At 40.3% G+C, this 21,480-nt stretch overlaps 2 protein-coding genes across 7 annotated transcripts in view; one reads left to right on the top strand and one right to left on the bottom strand.

Moving 5' to 3' along the window:
- The first annotated feature begins 1,602 nt into the window (after window positions 1–1,602).
- LOC134223982 (poly(A) polymerase type 3-like) overlaps window positions 1,603–21,480 on the top strand; it is a 57,406-nt gene continuing 37,528 nt past the window's right edge. The window contains exons 1-3 of one of the 4 annotated variants that reach the window (XM_062703204.1): window positions 1,603–1,810; window positions 16,432–16,581; window positions 16,666–16,783. The gene's annotated coding sequence lies outside the window, so the exon portion shown is untranslated. Of the gene's footprint in view, window positions 1,811–16,431; window positions 16,591–16,665; window positions 16,784–21,480 lie in introns of all 4 variants that reach the window. The other 3 variants (XM_062703203.1, XM_062703202.1, XM_062703201.1) reach the window with 3 other exon arrangements.
- On the bottom strand, window positions 7,575–13,976 carry LOC134219090 (uncharacterized). Of its 3 annotated transcripts, none has more exons than XM_062697781.1 (6): window positions 13,760–13,976; window positions 10,274–10,405; window positions 9,876–10,211; window positions 9,698–9,812; window positions 9,514–9,635; window positions 7,575–9,236 (listed from the first exon to the last, which is right to left on the bottom strand). In XM_062697781.1, the coding sequence occupies exons 2-6, from the start codon at window positions 10,349–10,351 to the stop codon at window positions 8,916–8,918; spliced, it is 972 nt and encodes a 323-aa protein (XP_062553765.1). In that variant the 5' UTR covers window positions 10,352–10,405; window positions 13,760–13,976; the 3' UTR covers window positions 7,575–8,915. The 3 variants fall into 3 exon arrangements, with proteins under 3 accessions (XP_062553765.1, XP_062553763.1, XP_062553764.1); XM_062697779.1 differs by lacking the exon at window positions 13,760–13,976 and adding an exon at window positions 10,538–11,069 and having other exon boundaries at window positions 10,274–10,507; XM_062697780.1 differs by lacking the exon at window positions 13,760–13,976 and adding an exon at window positions 10,829–11,069 and having other exon boundaries at window positions 10,274–10,373.

Here is a 21,480-nt window from a genome sequence, read left to right as displayed (position 1 = left end):
GGCGACATTCCAAAGTTATTTCAAAATGAACAGTAAGGACCGATGCCAACGTAGCGGTTTTTCAACGCCACGTACACGCAGCGTTAAAATAACGCTGGTGTGCATCGGCGTGGTGATGCTGCGTTACCGCTTTTTCCCGGTGCACACCTGCGTCTTTTTGACGCCACGTGCACTCTGCGTTGAAATGACGCTACGTGGGCATCGAGCCTAACACAACATGGCAAGTACAGCTTCAACGTCTGTTCTCTGTGCCTGAACGTTCGGGGAAACTGGAGGAACATCGCCCAAGACCGACGATTATGGAGCTCTACAATACGCCAGGCAGAGGTGTATCGACGCTGTAGCCAACCAGGTAGTTATATCGGTGATATCGATACTTTGATTAAAAGATATTTTAGTTACTAGATAAAGATTGTCGCTTCGGTTCCCTTTGTTCTGCTGTCCGAAACATGTGTGGTACATACCTGTCAAATCGTATGGATTTTCCTTCTTTGACATTTAGCTCCCCTATCCTCGCCAGCAAAAGATGTTCCGGACAGCGACGACAGCGACAATCTTTATCTAGTATTGCGCTTTTTCCACTTTATAAGAGTTCTGCGAGATTTTTTTTCTCACAGTCATCTTTTTCTCACACTCAATACACTCAAAAAAGTTTGATTTTCCGTGTATAATATTTGTGTGTGAGTGCTCAATCTGAAAACAAATATTGTCAGATTTTCTGGATATGATACACTGCGCGGCGTTTGTAGTGTTCCCAAATGGGTACTTGCACAAAACTTCACGCGGCGAATGACTGTCGAAAGGTACGGCCGCGCCTAACGATACACCGCAATGCTATTCACCCATAAGAATCAAGTAAACGGGGTGCAGAAAGCGCGGCGGTACCTTGCATGAAGGGTTCGCCGCGTGCAATTTTGAGAAAATCAGGCAATAGACGTCAAATCATGGCGGGAATCGATTTTGTGTACACGCTTACATGTGACTAACGAGTAATGGGTTATAATTGGCTAAATTTCAGTAACAAAAATCGATCAAGCCGAAATGAGAGTGAGTGTGAGGAAAAGAAGCGGGCAAATCACAATCTACACATAACTCTTCAAATTGGTGAAATCGGCAATAACTAAAATATGTTTTCATTGATTCGATTATCGTGTCGAATCAAATCGTTATTTTGGAGTATCAGAACATCCCTATTAAGATCTTGGGTGAAATATTTCATATGTCATTTACGCTTCATGCATTTTACCTCATTTTACCGCAAATATTTTACCGAAACGCGGAAGAAAACTTTACGCGAAGTCGCATCAGCAAGAAGCGATGCCATATACAATAATAAATTCCAAAAAATTACGTTTACTGAATAGATCTGCGTGGATTCGTTCAAACTCTGGATTTATAAAAAAAAACTTTTCACTTTTAGATGTTGAAATTTTGCGAGTTTCAAAAAACTTGATGTTCAATATTGTTAAATAGGTATGTAAACCACATATTGGATACCAAAGTAAATTTTGTACTGTTATTCAAAAGCAACATATATTAAAAAACAACAGCAACACTGTCAAACAGTCATCGCATCATCAGCAAAAGCTGTTTTTGTGTGATGTGTGCGGCCATCTTTGCTTTGGGAACCCGCAGCAGCAGTCCGGAGTGGAAGGCTGGTCGATCGTCGTCGTCGTTGTCGTCACGAGAAAACGAAAGATTTTCCAGCTCAAACGGAACCGTTTTTCGTCGCGCGGAAGTGTGAATCTATGTGCAATCGGAAGCGCGGCCACGGGCTGTGTGCTCAGCGAAAGCCATAATCAAATTTCGGGTGAGTTTTGGTGCGGGTTTTTTTTTCCAGCCCATGAGAAGGCAGGAGTGTGGCTGCAGCAGAAAGTTGTGTTGGAAGTCGATTCGAGAAACGGGTTTCCGTTCGAGACGGTCGGTCAGCGCCTCGCTCCAGTGAAAGTAAAATTCTCTACGGGACGTGGTGTGGTGATAGAGCAAAAATAGAAAACTGTGTGCCAGTGTCCGGAAGTGAGAAATTGTTACGGATTTGTTTGGGAAGCTGAAATTCGAGTGTAGGTAGGAATCGATTCTTGAAAAATCATCCAGGGAATGCACGAGCCGTTGGTTTGTCCGTCTCTCGTCTTTGGCCTTCAATCGGTTTATGTGGGGATACTTAGCTTTCTTGGTGACCCCAAAAATTTGCGTTCCGAGCGATCTCATTCTCACGGTCTGTTTTTCTTTAGCTTCTTCAACGAGTGCATAGTGTGGTGTAGTTGTGGAATAGATGGTTTAAAGTATTGCGTAGTAAGTTTTATGTTTTACTGTTTTAATGTTAGAAAAAAAAAACTCGTTAGTTTTAATTGAATCAGTATATTAATTTATTATTTTTGTAATCCGACGATAATTCTCGCGAATAATGAGAGACAAAAAGTGATGGAATGGAAAAAAAAATATCCAATGCGCACTATTTTTGTTCTCTTGGCACGATTTATCTTCCAAAGCTAACACTAGAGAAAAGAGTAATGAGTGGAAGATGTTCCTCACCAAAAACAACGAAAAAAAGTTTTTCCCTGGGCCCGAAGTTTGCTTGCTTTGGTCTCATTGAAACGAAAAGTATGAATCCTTTAATGCTTATGGTATGTCATGGTATAAGGAGTTTAAAAATAGCCATTGGCGTAACTAGCCCCGATGCATAGGGGGGGATATAGCCCCTTTATCTATTTTCTCTGTTTTGAGCTTCTTTTGGAAAATTCTCGAACATTTTACCACCTCATTAAGCTGTTTTAGTGGTAATGTGATAAATAAGGTCCAACCACTTCAGGGCGGATCAATCACACTCATCCATATTCTCTTTTCTCAAGCATGTGCTTTCTGCGGTAGCCCACAGTATCGAAGTGTGTTTGTTTACCAGTCGATGATTGATACAACGACTCAAATTGATAGCGTATGGCTATTGCGATTACACTGGGGTCGCTTTTTATGCGGTTTGTTTTTGCTTGTTTCTGTCCTTTGAACTTGATGAAACAATGAGTTTACCCCACCAAAAAGTTCAAAAAAATCGAAGAAAAATCAGGTGGTATGTCCAAAGTTGAGGTAATTTAGGTCAACTGAGAAATTGATGAAATGTATCCGCGTGAAAGGCGATCTCAGTGTAGTAGCGCTCGGGTCTGTCCCGCACACTCAAAGATTCCTGCCAGTTAGGCAGTGGATATTTTTGCATATTATTGCATATATTCTATCTATCTCTATTAAAAAATTATAATGCAACATTCCTTCAAGTACTCCGACGGGAATCCTTCAAGCATACCGAAGGGAACCCCCAGGGATGCTGAAGGGAATATTCCAGGGAGTCCGAATGGAATGTTCCAGGAATTCCAGATCCTCCCGGGATGTTAATAGGAATCCTTCAGGAATTCGAACGGGAAAATTTTAGAGATTCCGAAGGTTTCAGGGATCCCAATGATAATCTTCTAGTGATCCTCCATCCTCAAGAAATTCCGACCGGAATATTCCAGGAATTCGAATGGGAATGTTCCAAGGATTCCTACGAGAATGTTTTGGGATTCAGACAGGAATGTTTCAGAGAATCCGACGGAATTGTTTCAGGGATTCCAATGAGAGACTTCTAGAGATTTCGAATGAAATCCTCCAGGAATTCCGACAGAAATACTCCAGGAATTCCGATGGGAATATTCCAGGAGTTTCGACGGGAATGTCGCACAGATTACGTCGAAAATCCTTCAAGAACTCCTACGTGAATGTTCCAGTGATGTAGAAGCAAATCGTCGAAGGATTCTGAAGCAAGCTGTCGAGGGATTCCGAATTAAAGGTAGCCTCACACCTTGGGAATTTGGTTCGCGGAATTTTTCCCCATGCATTTTTACATATGCGATGCTTTCGGGATTTGGGCACGGAAAATAAAAATCCCGGCCCCATTCAAAATGCACGGGGACCAAAATCCGGCGGAAAATTTTCCCGAGGTGTAAGGTAGCCTTCATTATCCAGGTATTCCGAAAAGAATCCCCCAACGATTTCGAAAGGAATCCTTTAGAAATGCTGCAGGGATCGTTGAAGGATTCCGAAGCAAATCTTCGAGGGATTCCGAAGCAAATCATCGAAGGATTTCGAAGCCAATCGTCGAATTATTCCAAAGTAACTCGTCGATGGACTCCGAACTAAATTTTCGAGGGATTCCGAAGCAGATCGTCGATGTATTCAACGAACCGAATTGTCGAATGATTCCAAAGCAATTCATCTAGTGATTCCGAACAAAATCATTAAGGGTTTTTGAGGGAAAATGTTAGGAGACTTCGAATTAAATCTTCAAGGAATTCCGAAGAAAATCGTCGAAGGGTTCTGAAACAAGTCAAGGAATTTCGAAGCAAATTTCCGAATGATTTCGAAGCAAATCAACGAGAGATTCTGAAACAAATCCTCCATAGATTATGAACACTGCTAAAAATAACTATATATAGTACACTCAGGAAAATGGTTCTTACAATTTTCATAAGACCAATCTTATGAAAACATTTCATAAGAATGGAATTATGAAAATCATAAGACCTTGTTTTGACAAATTCTGGATTTATATTTGCTATCCAGCGAAATGTTTTCTTGAGGCGTTGATAGGCGTGTGATGTAATCACGCGCCTCCTAATCTCGACGTCCACGGTTCGAATCCGGGTTACATTTTTTTTACATATATTCAAAATATTTCATAAGATCGTCTTATGAAATTCATTCCATAAGAAAAACTTATGAAAATCAACACATTTTCTTTTGTCGCAATTTCAAAAGAGTATCTTATGATATTCATACGACCCGTTTCTTCAGTGTAGGTATATGCGTCGGGATTATAATTTTTTGCATTAGCACCACCCTAATATCATCGATATGGAGCCACACATAAACCAAATTATTGCTTATTCGTGACCAACCACACATAAAGTTTATTTTTATATAAATATTATTAGTGGTTTGCGTTTGATTATGTGTGCGCTTATATACATCGTAACTTAAACCAATGGATTTTTGCCAATAAAAATGTGTGGATTTTTGCCAATAAAAACGTGTGAATTTTTGGTAGTGAAGGGTATCCCAGGCATTGCAAACCATCCCATCATTCGATCTTTTGAGCAAAGATACTGATGAAATGATGGGATATCGATCTTAGCTATCTATCCGCTCAGTAAAAAAAGTGCAATGTTCGTCATGGAGAAACATTTTTTCACAGCTTTTGTTGTAGCAACACCTTCGCAACGCGAACAAACCCCGAGCCGCGCTGGCTATCCGGATCATCTTCGAACGCTCAAATGATAATATCTTTCCAGAGTGCTCTTTGATTAGGGATAATATCTTTGCACAAGCAAAGATAATATCCTGTGCTCAGATGATATTGCAATGCCTGGGGTATCCTCCACAGATAATGTTTATGAAAAAAAGACCTTAACCCATTTTAACTTATAGATTACCGAAAGCGGTGCATGAATAATGTTTTGTGTGCTATTTATAAACCTAAAATTATTTGTGTTGTTTAGATTTGGCAGCGGTCGTAACTGATCTCGCGGCACGCTAAAAAACTTTAAATTAACATGATTTTTTATACATTGTAATCAGAGACGTAGCGTGGACTCCCGGCGCCCTTAGCGCAACCCTTATTTGGCGCCTCTAACTTTCTTGCAGATGTTCAAAACAAAGAGATAAATGCGAATTAAGGAATCCATTTTGACGGTAGATCACTTTGACGTAGTGTGTTACGGTGGTGTAAGATCTACCAAACAGAGCTCTAGCTTAATCCATTTTTCGAGCTAGGGCAATAAGTTTTGGTAAGTAAGGGTCTGTCTCATTTGGAGAATTAAACTGAAATTAAACTTAAAAGTGACATTTCAATAATTATCAAATAACCCTGCTCGCAGAGCAAGATTACTTTTGACAGATATCGAATCATTATGCATCGATGTCTTATTGGAATTGCTGGGTAGCACCAGCCATTCTTATGACTGGGTTATTTGCTAATTTTCGAACTGTCACTTTTAAGTTTAATTCTCCAAATGAGACAGAGCCTAAGGATTCATCGTATTTAGTCCCCGCTACCAACAGCAATCTCAGAAATAAAACATAATTAATGTTACCTTGCAGACAGTTGAAAGACTCGAATTCCTCTTGTTTGAGGCTAGACTGTATGCAGCGGAAACAACTTTTCAAGCAAGTTAAAAAGCCTCGGTACCCGGTCCTAGGCTGAACTGACTGCTGAAAAATCGAGTTAGGGGTTTAAATACGTACTAACTCTTCTTGAACTGGTGAAAAATGGTAGTGAGAGGAACACACGGAAGTTCTTATTACTGAACAAATTCTCTTGCTTGAAATGGTCTTGTAGACAGAGCTAAATCCCGGGTTTTCATTGTTTTACTGGTGATATTCTAGAAGCAAAACAAGGATGTGGCTAGGGCTCCGATGCATGGCCAAATACAGTATCACTGTTCTGTTTTCTCTGGATTGATTTCCTATTGATAAGGGGCGCGCCTTCAATGGGATTGTGCTCTGTGAAGGGTCTAAATAGCGGGACCTTGTCATGGTGCTCTTGAGAAAAACAACAACAACTGTATCGAAACCGATACTGCATTGCTTCTCAATAGCACTGGAAAAATTCAACATGCACTTAAACACTAAGGATATGGGTAACGCTACAATAGATCTAATAACAGATCGCAGTGGCACACCCGAACAGGAAAAAAAAGGAATCCATTTTAAAAACTACATAGCTTTTTCAGGGGTACACAACTCGAGAAGTAAACTGTAGACAAAACCAAAAAGTAGTTTTTAATCTTTGCCCACTTGCAGCATACACGAAAAAATGGTTTCCAGATGTGATAATCGCCTAAAAATTTACATTTGCGGGAGGGAAAAACGCGATGTGAGGGCTAGCACGGCCATTGTGACTGCCATTTTTGGACTCTGTCGTACTCACCTTAATATCAACTTGCGTGGTGCATTTTATCAATTTTTGCTTTAGGAATTCCTTAAGCCTCTATAACCTATATGTTCCAATATAGAGGTAAGAAGTAAGGTAATCTAAATGTCATAAAATTTGTATCATGAAAAACTCAACCTTGGAGTTATTTGCTTAATTGATGGCCAGAACAGCCATCGGATCTACTCGGATCCAGAGATATAGACATCTGGAGTAGGTCTTTCGGTAGTTTGGAGGAACTGCAGGAATTGCCATCACTATTGAAATTCCACATTGCAGATTCTTGTATTCTGTGCGGTCATCCAAGATACTCATCCTCGTTTTAAATTTTACCAGTTTATAAAGATCCAAAAGAAATAATTATATTCATTTTAGCACTGCTCATTGAATATATAACATCTTCGCTTTGATTTTTTTACCATTTACCTCATACAAGGTTCTGGTTTAATGGGATCGAAAATGTCACAAGATCAAATGCGGTCGTTTTCGAACCTCAAATAGTTTGTCCGCGTTTTTCTCAAACACAAACACAAACTCCCTATCACCCCCTCCGTGTATCCGTTTTTTACTGTCTACTCTGAATGTCACCTTTAGCGTATTTAAAAGTCCTATTCTAGACACCTGTTTCATGCAACTTGCCAGCTTAAGGGAAATCTGCCCTCTGAGCCGACGTTCTGGATAAAGGCTTTCTGAAGTCAAACGGTTTATTAAGGAATTGTTGATTACCGAGGAAATCTGATGATCAAAGCTTAAATCTGAATCATTTTGAACTAGTTATTTTGAGTAAAGTTTGTGATCATTTCCCCGTAGCGAAATTCTTGATGTCGGCGGGCCAACCCGGCCAACCACACGCTACGGCGCTGATTGTAATTAATACCAATAAGCAACAACAAACCTACAAATTCCATTTTCCCTATTCATTTCATCACTTTATCGTTTTCACTTACTATAATTTACCCTTATTCGAAACGCAAGCAGTTCTTTGTTTATTTCAATTGATTTTTTGAACCTACCATTTGTTGAAAACCTTGATAGCAAAGCTTTTATTCGCTTTTTCTGTAATTTACCTTCGTTTATTGCTAGTGCAGTTCTTCGACTTTCAGCTTTTCCTTTAATCATTAATCTTGGCGCAAGGCTTAAGTTTTTTCAAGATTTGATTAAAGGACAAAGCGGAAATTAAAATGCGCAAGTTATCTTCTTTCAGTTCTGTCAAAATAGTCATTCATTCGGTCACTAGTTTGCGTTGTGCTGTATGATTATTATATCAAAGAATCTTCGGTATCACATGTCAGTTATGGCGAACGGCCGTCCCGCATAATCATTCACCGTTCTTCGTACAGTAACAAGTAGGGGAACGGTTCGGCACTTCATCCCATAGCTCCTATTTCCATCTCATCAAAAATGAAGCAACCACTCAAAATTGAGTGAAAAACCACTCATTTTCAGAAAAAGTGGAACAACTCAAAAAATGAGTAAACTGAACTTCACTCAATTTTGAGTAAACACTATCTCCTGTCAAAAAATGATTCAAATCTACTCAGTTTTACTAATGAATAATGAAATGTAAATGATTACATTTTACTCAATATTGCATACTTTCTGGTTTGGAATGGTATCAATGAAATCTGTGATAAAACAGGGGAAAGGCGGCTTTGGCGTTTTTTTATCTAAAAAACCTCCCAGGCAATAACTAGAATGAACATTCCCAAAACCGTTTACTAGATATTTTAGAAATTTTGTTCAATTTCTCAGTAGTAAACCACATTTACCAACATCTTTGCTTCTCCCTAGTGTACCTCAACAATTAGACCTTCTTCAGTGACTTAACTGAACCACTGAACTAGTATAAGTACAAGTAAAAACATTTCCACTAATGAACCTGCAAATATTCGATTTATTTCAAATTTTATTTAAAAAAGTGAAGCTTATTACAACCGATCAAACTCATATCAAACGATTAGTCGTCAAATTCTTCGGCTTCGGCTACCTCCTTGAATGACTGTACCACGCGGTTTACAGATGATTTCTGACTGTGCGGTATTATTTCATAAACGACGCAGGCCACGAAATCATATAACATTCTCAACTGCTGTGGGACCGTTAATCCGAAAATGGAAAAACATTTGAAAAATATTTCCATAGCCTGAACTGCATGCTCCACCTCCGCGATTTTGTGCCGTCCAAAGGTCACGATACATTTTCCCTTCTTTAGAGGTTCTGCAAGGCATATAATAAGGAGACTGGAATTTTCCTCCAGCGTGTCATATTCGTCTTGTGACTGAAATGAGAAAATTCAAGAACCTTCAAGAGATTTTTCATGTTTTGTTGTAAGTACAAAAATGTTGAGGACAATTATGAATAAAAATATAGAATCATTACTTCAATGGCCTATTGAAACGACGAGTTCATCACATGATAGAGTATGTTGATATGAAACGTCATAAACATTATTTTTCAAGGAAATCATTTGATTGAACTTTAACATCAAGTAACTTAATCGATTGAAAAGTACAATTTGAAACTCTAATATTCGATAATTTGAGTTCAACTCTTACCATCCAGCGGAAGATAGGGTGCGCAAGCTCTTCCTCTGTTATAGTGATTGTACCATCTGCCTTTCGTCGAATTCCACGTGTAGGAAATTTTGCCATCAGTCGCAGACATCCTCGAATGTGATCTACGAAATGGTAATAATAATATCAGAAATAATAAAAGTGCTTACATTTGTAAACAATCTACCATCCTCAACCTGACAGAATTTAGTGCTTGAATACATTAAACATTTGGCCAGCACTGCTCTCATATTCATCCCATCACTATATTTGGAGTGAAGTCTTGAGAAGGCCTGATGAATCTGAAACAATACATACAATTGTTGGTAAAATAGCTATAAAATTAGTTTGCATTTTACTCTTACCAAAAGCCCATCATAAGACATGAAGTGCGGAAAAACGTTAAGAATGTCTAGAGCGTTTTTTTTCTCGATCAGCATAAGCTTATGCAACTCGAAACACGTCGCCATTCCTTCACAAATTTGCTTAGCATTTCCTTTTATTGACTCGATAGCTGCAAGCATTTTAGCACATTCGACGGTTTCCGATGAAATGGAGTGTCCGACTTCATTTCCAGCCTTTGATCGTTTGAACTTACGATGTTCAGGGGGTAAGTCTTTGATCACATTGCGAATCCGATAGTACACGAGTCCAGTATTTGGTCCCTTCTCCTTGCCTCCATTCCTCCAAAAAAAAAGAGACTGAAATAGAAAAACTTTCGGTAGTAATAATCAAACAAACATATTTTAGTAATAATTCATACTTCGTCAGGTGCATCAGGTGTGATACGTGTTTGTTCAAGTTGTGGAAACACTGCAATAATCGTTTTTGCAACATCCATTTGCTCTTGAGTAGTTGGATATCTAAAAAATCATAGTTTTTAATTACACTGCAACTTTTTAGACAATGATAAGTATTTCTTTCCGTGTATACTTCAATGTAAACAAAAATAAGAAATTGCTGAGTTTCCTCATCGGTGCTTCAGTATTTTTGAGAGCTCAAAAGGATTAATATAGTATTTATATACGAATGTTGAAATAACGAAGATACTGGGACGGACTTATTTGGTATAGGCATGCATTTGCCCAACATACTGCTGTTTCTCACCGATCAGGAAGAAGTTGACAAATTGTTTGTGAAATGTTTCCTTTCTCGATTGTGCCCTCGGGAAAGCAAACCCGTATTTTCGATCCAGCTCCTCTCGGTAGCCAAAAGGTGGCTATAGCTGCCCGCACCTTAGCGTTTGTTGATCCGGGTTTCGCAAAACAAGAAGTATACATTCGATAAAGGGAATTGAATAAATAGTGGTCCTACTCACGTGTGTCCCTCTCGAATGTTTTGTTCCAAAAACTGGCAAGCGATCCTGGTCAAACGATGAAGAGCATTTTTATCGGGAATACCTCCACGGTCAAGGACAGGCAGAAGAGTATCAATGCGGAATTTTGAATCGGATTCAAAAAGTTTACGGGTTATCTGTTTTAAAATGAAGATTCATGTGAGTAGTGGATGAAATACAGTCGCGATTCGCTGGTTGGGCCACGACCTCGGCCCAACTAACGAATTCGGTTTTTTAGTTGGGCCAACTGACAGCCATTTGAGCACGTGTATTTCGACTTGAACATCACAAATGATGTCCAGTGACGCCCAATCCCGTTTTCCGTGTTTTAAGGATCATATTGTATTAAAGAAATGTTTCATATTGTTTGCTTTTGTTAAACACGGTTTATTGCAGTTGATACATAAAATCATGAATTGTGAACAAAATTTGCAGTCACTTTACTCATCAAAATATTTAAGGCTTATATATAATGAATTCGATACATCATTTTCAAACTTCCAGAAATTATAAGTTTTTCTTGTACACAGATTTTCTACTTTTATTCTTAAAATCTTGCTACTCATCGTTACTTTAAAGCTATTGCATAGTTTGTTGAATTCACTTTTCAATTCTTCAACTACACACAAAATGCCATTATTATTTATAGCATAATGTAGCAGTCCGTAGAACATTTGACCACTCAAGTTATATTTAACAACAAGTCCCGGTCGAAAAGATGTGCTATTGATTGTCATACTTCTGATGTATTCAACGCGCTCTGGCATATCAAATAAGATCAAATTATATTTTAGAGAGTTTTTAAAAATAGTGACTGATGATTTAATTGACGGTTGATTGAGGTTATAGTTATGACCGAGAATTAAAGAAACTTGTCGCAAGTTCAATCTTTTGGTAAGACTAAATGAAAAATTGTTGAAGTTGTTACATGTTTTTGCCTGTCCTTTAGACTCCTTAAACTTTGCTTCGAATAGCATGCAGCTGTAATTAACTATTGGTCCATTCTCTCTTATGCATGTCGGATAATGTGCTAGATGGTGTACCTTATTGATAGGTTTTTTGTTTGGAAAAGTTGATTTGAACAAATAGAAAAACTCCTGAATGCAATCATTTAATTCATCTACTTGCTCGTGTGGAATCTTGTATGAAAAAGAAAAAAAAGTTATTCTCAACAATGTGCTTATGATTCGACCAAAGTTCAAATTATAAGTGAGAACATTAGAGAACATAAAAGGAAACGCTCTCAACAATGTCCAGCACTGCGCTGCTGACTGGCTCAAGGCATGGCCTGGGCCTCTAAGACTTTGAGCTGATAAATTTGCAGACGGTTTGTCACTGGATTCTGCTAGTCCGTATTCGAACTGTTCAATAACTTTATTGACTTCTTCAGCTGTGATTATCTTACCGACGTTCACTGCATCATCCAAAATAAGTTTTATGACCATCGGAGCAACCCCTTCGAGAATATCATGCATAGGATCCCATGTGTTGTTCTCTGTTATGCTGAAGTATCTGAGTTGATGAAGTACAGATTCACTTGAAACACCGCATTCTTTAGGCGACCTCTCCTTGTTATTAATGGCTTCAAGGTCCGACTGCAAGCTTTCCGTAGTTCTTGGCAGATAACTATCACCTAATTCTGCGTTGTGCAAGTCATGCCGGGTAATATAACACATCCTACAGAAAAGTTTAGCCTGTGGTCCCAATAGCCCGAAAATGTCGTGGATCGCAAGTGTATCTCCTAGCACATTAACCAAGACAGCTCTCAAAGTGAATTTAGCCTCTCCATCAACGGCAATAGTGACACCTTTGTTAGACTCTAGTTGATATAGGTCTCTGATAAGAGGGCGCAAAACTTTCTCATAGCCATATTTCTTAAGGTCTGCTGCACGAACAGATAACACTACGTAGATACGCTGAAGTGATGAATTGATCGCTGGATGGAAATTCTGGACTTTGATACTAAATGTCATCATTTTCTTTTTCCCCTTTCGAGATCCTAGAGGATTGAGATACTCTGCCGTGAATCGCATATTTGTCCCATATGAATAGGAAACCCAGCAAATATGGGACAGAAATGCGATTCACGGCAGTACTCTACCTCATCCAAGTGAAGAGATAATCTCAAAGCGTGAGGATGCGTTTGGAAAAATGGATGTGCCGTGTAACGATTTCCATCCATGAAATTACAGTAATATTTACTACTGCCGATTTCTTCAGCTAGCATTTTGCGAGCGTTTGGGTTATTCACAATACTGGCCTGTATATCCACAACCGAAATGTAATGTGCAACATCTTTGACAACGGATTATTTTTTGATCTTCTGATCTTCTGAAAGCCTTTTGAAAGTGATCGCGGCGTCCACATCGTTTTCAGGTATACCTTTGGTTTCCAGAAACTCCTGAAATGATTCCCTGACATAATCCTGGTAGTCTTCCATCAAAGACGATGTGGCTTTCATGAACTGTTGCAGTTTTACCTCAGGTAAGGATACGTCGGATCGCAAAAAGGTTATGAAATCGTTAAATTTTTTTGAAAATCCCTCAAAAGTAGAAGGTGGATTCGTCGTTCCAAGGTACGACACATTTCCACCGTTTGCAAAGCTCTCCAAAGGAACTTCTGTTTCCGAAATTTCCTTGCTGGCTTGTTCGCATGTCTTTGGCATTGGATGTACAGCAAGTATATGCCGTTTAAGGGTTTTAAAAGTATCAAAAATGTAGAAACATTCTGAACAAAGAAAAGGTAGCTCCGATTTACTACTCGTATTATGGACGAGGCGATAATGGTCTTTTAGTTCCGAAATGTATTCGTCAACTAATTGACCACATTCCGGTAAATGACAGCGGAATCCTTATTTGAAACATAATTTAATTATTTGATTATAATTTTAGGTATATTTAGTAAAAAGCTTACCTCTAAGGAGTTTCATAACCTCCGTGTCCACCGTTTTCGACAAACGATCCATTTTTGAAAAAATACGCACTTAGTTCACTATAATTTATACTCGAGGTTTAAGTTCGGAAATAAGTCGATTTCACGTCTTAATGGCGTCGGCAATTTTCACTCAAAATCGAATGAAGTCATTTGAATCGATATATGATTACATTTTACTCAATTTGATAAAAAAAAATTATTCATTTTTTGACATATTGCATTCTTTTCCGAAAATGAGTGAAAGTTAAACATAAATTGAGTAACATTCAACGGGCGTGTAGACTTATGCAGGGGTTCATCGAATTCACTCACCCGATGGATTTTGACATTTGAGCGGGTCGTCTTCTCGAACAAAAGTTCATTTTGCGTTCATTATGCGACCCGCTCAAACGTCATAATTTCTTGGGGGAGTTCATTTTGCGTTAGTCTATAGACCAGTGCATGATGACGTAGGTTGACAGTTCACAGAGCTTGTTTACAGGGACTTAGTCTCTGGAGCAGCTTCCGGAAAAACTGTTTTGCGATTAATTAAGAATATTGATGTCTGCTGTGGTTGATTTATGGTAGGAATCAAAGCATATCACTAGAATATTCGGATCAAAATGATTTTGAATGAAAATTACGGATTTTTATTTCCAGCTGATCGATTTTAATTCTAACACCTTGTAAACAAGCTCTGTGAACTGTCAAATAATTGAGGTTAAGTCAAGATCTTGCATTGGTCTATGTGCAGAAAAAAACATAATTAGCATTGTTTATGTCGATGTTTACCGTTGAAAGTGCCTCACGGACCAAAATCAGATTCAGTTCAATGCACGGTAATACCGGTCTACTCATTTTAGGAGTATTTTTCATTCATTTTTGAGAATATTTCCCATACGTCAAAATATGCGTACTTTTAACTATAGGCGAGGGAGTATTTTTTATGCTTTTTGTGGAATGCGAATGGAATTGGAAATGAGTAAAAAAAAAATTCCATTCAAAGAAAAGAAAATTTCCATGAACAGCAATCAGTCAATTGATGGATATCAAAAGTTATACAGACTCGGTTTGGCGTTTCAGGCAAGTATGTTATATTTTTAAATGTTTCAGATATCAGATCATTTACATTGTTATTCTGTTATCAGGAATCGTGACTTCAGAACTTCAGACGCATATCTTCTTCATTATGTCAGCCAAACACAGTGGGCAATAGAAAATGTTTATTGCCGATTCAAAGTCTCTTCTGAACTGCTTGGCCATTCGAGACCTTATCGCTTTATTGCTGATGAAATACCGGAATCTCGACCGGAACATCATGACGCTGTTCAGCACCAACCAATCTCCTTAAAACCGGAGAGTTCATTAGAATCATCTGGGAGTCGTTCCAGCCGAATCTGTTTTGACCACAGATGAAAACAGCCAAGGACACTAAGTTAAGTATTGGTTGAAGTGCAGTACCCAAAGAAAATTGAGAACAACATCAACAATAAATGCTACCGCCGTGATCTTCGCAAATCTGCTCCCGGACGTATCAGTGCGGCCGCAACAACCTGGCGCAATGAAGCAAAGCCAGACACCAACATTATTGGAAGCTGTTTAGTGCTTAAGTCCCCAAGAAATATAAATATACTTAAATAAAACTACTTCTTAATGTATGGCTGCCTTGTTTTCTTATTAAAATAAATTCAATTCCGAAAACATACCAATTTTTGAAAGCAAACTTATGCAAGGAACTTTAGGAGTGAAAAGTACCCATTTCCATTCTATTCCCAGAGTAAAAATTACTCCTTTTTTACTTGTAAAAAAGGAGTAAAAAGTATGCCGATTTTGACGTATGAGCAGTATACTCCAAAATGAGTAAACGAAATTTACTCCTTTTAGGCGTAGTTCCACTTTTCCACGATTATGCGTACTTTATAGTCCAAAAAGAGTATATTCTGGTTACCGTGTGTGATAAATTACTTTACTCATTTGAAACGTGTTCAGATTTCAGATAATTTATCAATTTGTAAAATGTGCATAAATATTCAATGACTAATATTCAACCGAATATTGACAATCCAAAGCCAACTATGAATGTGTCTGGAAGTGAACTGACAAATGAAGAAAGGTAGACTTCACCAAAAAATTTCGATTATTTTACACTCTGGAATGATCTACCATTTAAACCGTTCTATCCGAACTATGTCGCACTGTGCCACTTGAAGAGAAGCGAATATTTATGGGATGGAAAGAAGACTGCACGTCGCGGCAATGTTGTTCACTGGGAGTTTCTTTGTGTTGTCGTGTTTCGCACGTAGGTTCTGCGTTGCTCTAGTTCCCGTCAGTTGTACTCCTATAGTAGTAGAACGGTAGTTAATCCAGTTTCATCATCGTACAGCGCTGTCTGCCTGCTTCCTGTCGGGTTGTAAATCGATGTTTCTCAAAGGATGTACCTACCACGAACGCGACACCGAATAGTCACCGATCCGTATTCTTTGATCCATTGCATGTCGCTTAGGTGAAAGAAGAGTGAATGTGTGATGGGGAACTGCGTGGAATGACGCGAAAGTGAATAAATCATAACAACACGCACATAAGGAAAACCAGTCGTCACAAAAAATAAATCATAAAGAACGAAGAAGCCAAAGTTAGTGTTTTTAGCACTTGATGATTTATTGTTTGTTCAGTCCAAAAGTATAACACAATTCGGTGCCGCTTAGTACGCTAACCTAAGTAATGATGAAACGAAATACACAACGTGGAGAGCCTTGACCATTAAAGTAGTGCGAAACAAGTGCGATTGTGATGACGGCGCGCTGATGATAATGGCGATGATGGTTGTAATGGTGCAAGTTTATTGAGTCGCGTATAATTCAAACCTAAATGTATGTTTTTCTTTTCGTTTGTGGATCGAAAACCAGCAAGAGTGAATCGCCGAATTTTGGATGTCCAGCGGGAAAGAAAGAGTGGAAAATTCGAACCGAAAACCCGTTACATCAAACACAAATTTCGGAGGCTGTCTACGTTAGGCCACAGAGGGTGAGTACTTTGGCTTCATTCCGTTACGTCTGTGTGATTCACCTGAGCACACGCAACAAAGTTGAAGAGCGCAATTACTCTGGTATGGAACGGGGATATATCCGTGGAGCGTGTTGCCGTAACATGTGACATTTCGTTTAGGAATGAGGGAGGATTTGTATGGGACAATATCCTAGCAACTAGAGGACGAGAATTTGAATGACATAATTGCTGCACTTTAAGAATTTTAATCAATTTTTTTCTCGCATATCTTACCGAGAGAAATCCTAATTCATTGCATATATCTACTCAAGAATGATTTTGACCAAATAGTAATTTGGGTTTGATCATTTAGGGGAATGTAGGGCAAGATAGCCATTTGGGGCAAGACAGCCAACGTTGAGTATGACTATGAGCATTATATCCACATTCTTATTACGAACGATGGTTAACAATAATGTAGGACTATACAATTGAAAACGCATTTTGGCAACCTTACTTGTTCTTGAAATATTGATTTTAATATGGTTTAGTTGATATTCGAATTTTCTTATAATTTCGTAGTTACATACATAATATAAGGTTTAAAGCATAAATTACTTATTTTTCAACACAAATTTGATATTTATCAAGGATTTTATATAACTATAGCTTTTCTACTACTAGCTTTACTACTTCTGCCTCATACGCAGGAGGTCGTGGTTTCAATCCCAGGCTCGTTCAATTCCTCCTGCTTTGTATCTTTCTATATAGGGGAACTGTTCCGTTTTCCATCTCACTGAACATATATACATCTCATCGCAAAACAGAGAAATACAGGAGCAATCGGCTTCCATAACGTTTCCATTTTCTATCCTATTCCTACAAATTGACTAGTTCTAGCAGATAACTGTTAGAATTCGAAATGAGCAAAAAAAACTCGTTTCGGCATCCTTAGTAAGTAGTAGTAAAATTCTTCTTTATTGTTTCATTTTCTGTTCTACAATTATTTTTTTTTACATGTACAGGGCTTGGCCCTCCAACTTCAATTTGATTTTTTTTTGTTTATATTGTTATTCAAGTTTTAAGATATGATATATCGGGACTGGTTTGCGATTTGGGCGTAACTTATTTTGTAAACAAACATTGCTTCATGGATTCCGGAGAATGCAAGCGTCTTCATGCCAAACTAATTCCCTTATCCGGTAGAGGAAAGCTTAATATGTCGGACCCATACCGTGGTTTCCTCATAAAATGCTTGTTTTAGCAGGAATTCCCCTTCCAATGTTTGTTTACAAAATAAGTTACGCCCAAATCGCAAATTGGTCCCGATATCATGACGGCCTTTAGGAGGCGCTAGTGTGTTTTTATAATTTGATAACCTAACTACTATGTACACTAATATTTACAATAAAAATGTGTTATCCTAGATTGAAACTAGCGCCCTAATTGGAGCCTGATCCGAATGCAAGCAACGGACCCTAAACTTTTCTTTACACTCACCAAAGCGTTCATGTAAGGTTTTTATCCCGGCCAGACGGTGGACCTCGGATGTTCTTGCCCTGGGAGGGGTGTTGAGGATCATCCCAAGGTTTTTGTTTTGGACCCGTTGAAGTTTGAGGTGGTGGGTTTAAGCGCAGTTCTCCCAGACCGGCATGCCATATTCGATCACAGGGAGGATGATTTGCTTTCAGGGACAATGACGACCGGCGGTTGATCAAAGGGTACAGTAGTTTCAACAAGACGTTACACTTTGTCACCGTTTTGTCAACCTGTTGCCTGAAAATAAGCTTGCTGTCGAGGGTCAAGCCAAGGTAGTCGGCCTCATTGGCCCATTCCACAGTCGTGCCATTGAGGATGATTTTACAGTCCCCAGGCGGAACAAGTTTAGGGGATTTAGAGTGGGGAAAATGATGACCTGGGTCTTCGCCGCGTTGATACAGATCTTCCAGCTGGTGAGGTACTCTGTCAGGGCATCCAGGCCTCGTTGGAGTTTTGCCACAAGCGCTCTGATCACTCTACCGTTGTAGACGATGGAGGTGTCATCTGCGAACAGAGACAGAATGCCGCCTTCTGGAGGTTCTGGCATGTCGGAGGTGAACAAATTGATGTTGTGCGCATTGGAACTCGCTCCGCTGATTGAGACCCGGAATGTCCTTGCCGACAGGTAATTGTTGATGATTTTCACCAGGTAGCTGGGAAGATTGTAGCGTTGTAGTTTGTACACCAGGCCATCATGCCATACATTGTCAAATGCCTTCTCGACATCGAGTAAGGCCATGGCGGATGTTTTCGAGACAAACTTGTTCCGTCTGAGGACGTTGGTAACTCGGGTCAGTTGGTGTACAGTTGACCGACCGCGTCGGAAACCAAACTGTTCCTCCAGCAAGATGTTGAGATTTTCGGCAGACTCAAGTATCCGGTGATGAATAGCTTTTTCGAATAGCTTGGATAATCCTGAGAGAAGGCTGATGGGACGATATCTTTTGGGGGAGGAAGGATCCTTCCCAGGTTTCCGGATGGGGTGACTTTCGCTGACTTCCAGGGCGATGGGAAGTAGCTGAGTCGGAGATACTGATTAAAGATCAACGAGAGGAGCTCAAAGAACGGAGCACTCATGTGTTTGAGCTTGAGATTTAGGAAGCTGTCGAAGCCTGGGGCCTTCATATTCTTCGAGGATTGATATAGGCCGTCAATTCGCCAGCTGAGATCTCCAACTCCTCCGAGAAGTCGTTGGGAATCAAATGGATGTTGTTAGCATGCTCGTTGACGGCTGCTTCGTGTGGACTGACAATGTTCTGCCCAAGATTGTGTGAGCTGACGAAGTGACGACCTATTTCAGCGACCTTCTCTGCAGGAGTTATCAAGCGATCCTTAGAGCCATTATTGTCTAGTGGGATCAAAGGTGGAATGGGCCGAGGCTTGGATTTTAGAATTTTGGTCATTTTCCAGAACGGCTTAGCATAATCTGGGAGAGTGCGGGTCTTATTCGAGAAGTTAGGTCCACCATTCTGACCTTGATAATGTTTGTGATTCGATTGCAGCGTGCCTTAAGCTCAGGCAGTCCAGTACGCTGAAACTGCGTGCGAGTGACATTCCGCAATCGAATCAAATCTTTGGTGAGTGTATCGATGTTTAAGGAGTTGCTTACATGCCGAGCCGTCGGTTCATGTTGCTCCCGGGCCACCGTGATCGCCTCCTCGATAGCGCACAGCTGGCGGTCGATACTTTCTGGCGTCTCCGGACGCACCTCGTAGTCGACAGTGTTATCGACGCACTGCTGGAACCGCTGCCAGTTCACTCGGTGGTAGTTCCGCCGTAACTGCTGGTGCCGATTGACCGAGGAGCCCAGTTCCGCCACCACCGGATAGTGATCCGAACTGAGCTCCTGGTATACAACCGGCTGCGAGACGTGGTCACTCAGGTTTGTTATGTAGAGGTCGAGCGTTGCGTGGGCACCGGACCGACTCAGCCGAGTGGGGGAATCCGGGCTCAGGAGCGTGTAGTGGCCTTCCTCCATGTCGTTGCTCCAGATGGTGCCGTTTCGATTGCCGCGACTGTTGCCCCAGGCTTGATGTTTGGCATTCAAGTCGCCGGCAATGATATACTGGCCTTGCCTCCGCGTCAGCTTGACGATGTCCCTCCGAAGGGCAGCCGATGATCCATCGCCGGCTTTGGCCTGCGTTGGACAGTACGCCGCGATGAGCGCGATTGTGCCGACCGAAGTGGTGATTTCGACACCGATGGCCTCGATGACACTGAGCTGGGGAAGCTTGGAAGCAGACGACAGTTGATGTTGTAGCGAAGAGCGATGGCCACACCACCTCCCCTGGTCGGCCGGTCGAGTCGCACGATGCGGAAGTCCGGGATGTTGATGTTCACCTCCGGTTTTAGGTGCGTTTCGGTGATGAACGCCACGTCTATTTCCTTCTCCTCAAGGAAATCCTTCAGCTCAATTATTTTGCTCTTGAGCGAGCAAGCGTTCCAGTTGACCAGGCCAGAGGCGGCTCGTCCATATGTTCTACCTGTTCATGGAACAGGTAACCATATTAAGTTCAGAAGTAGGAAACTTAATATCCTTACAATTAATTTCTTTGCAATTATTTATTAGGGCAAATAATTACTCAGTGAAATTTTTAAACAAAGTTTCACGTAATATTCCAAATGATGGTTTAATATCTAACGAAGCTAAATATTGCTTAGACAGATCAACTCAACGCCACATGCTTGGCGTACAGTCGAATTGCAGCTAAATATGTGTTTCTCCGACGAATAACAGCACACCACATCACATAGAAAGCTTTTGCCAGTCGTACGATTCAAAATAAAGAACCAACAGCAGCGCTGTCAGAAGTAAAATTTAAAGCCTGCGCCATGACGAAAGTTTTGAAATAATTTCCTCCTTGGTATGCTCACTCGTTCTCCGCGCGCGTAGAACCAGCGTGAGCGTTGCCAGCTTTCTTCGTTTCCTCACATCATCCTCTTTCGCATGCGAAGCAGGCACGTTTAGATGAATGTTGTGCGTGCTATGTGCGCAGGAGTCCAACCCGTTCGACGCGCTGCGAGAACAATCAACGACGCGACGCACCTTCGGTTAGGGCGATGACATACTGACGCGTCGAGCGATGCGGAACGCGTCCAAGCACTCGTAAAGCAGAATATCAGCAAGAGAAATTCTTTTGTCTTGGACGCTTTCGCGCACGCACACGCGTGAGTATGTCATCGGCCTTAGACTCGGT

The sequence above is a fragment of the Armigeres subalbatus genome, chromosome 3, assembly GCF_024139115.2.
Source record: "Armigeres subalbatus isolate Guangzhou_Male chromosome 3, GZ_Asu_2, whole genome shotgun sequence".
Taxonomy (NCBI): domain Eukaryota; kingdom Metazoa; phylum Arthropoda; class Insecta; order Diptera; family Culicidae; genus Armigeres; species Armigeres subalbatus.
The sequence above is the reverse complement of the archived record's forward strand: the minus strand, read 5'-3'. Positions and strand labels throughout refer to the sequence as shown.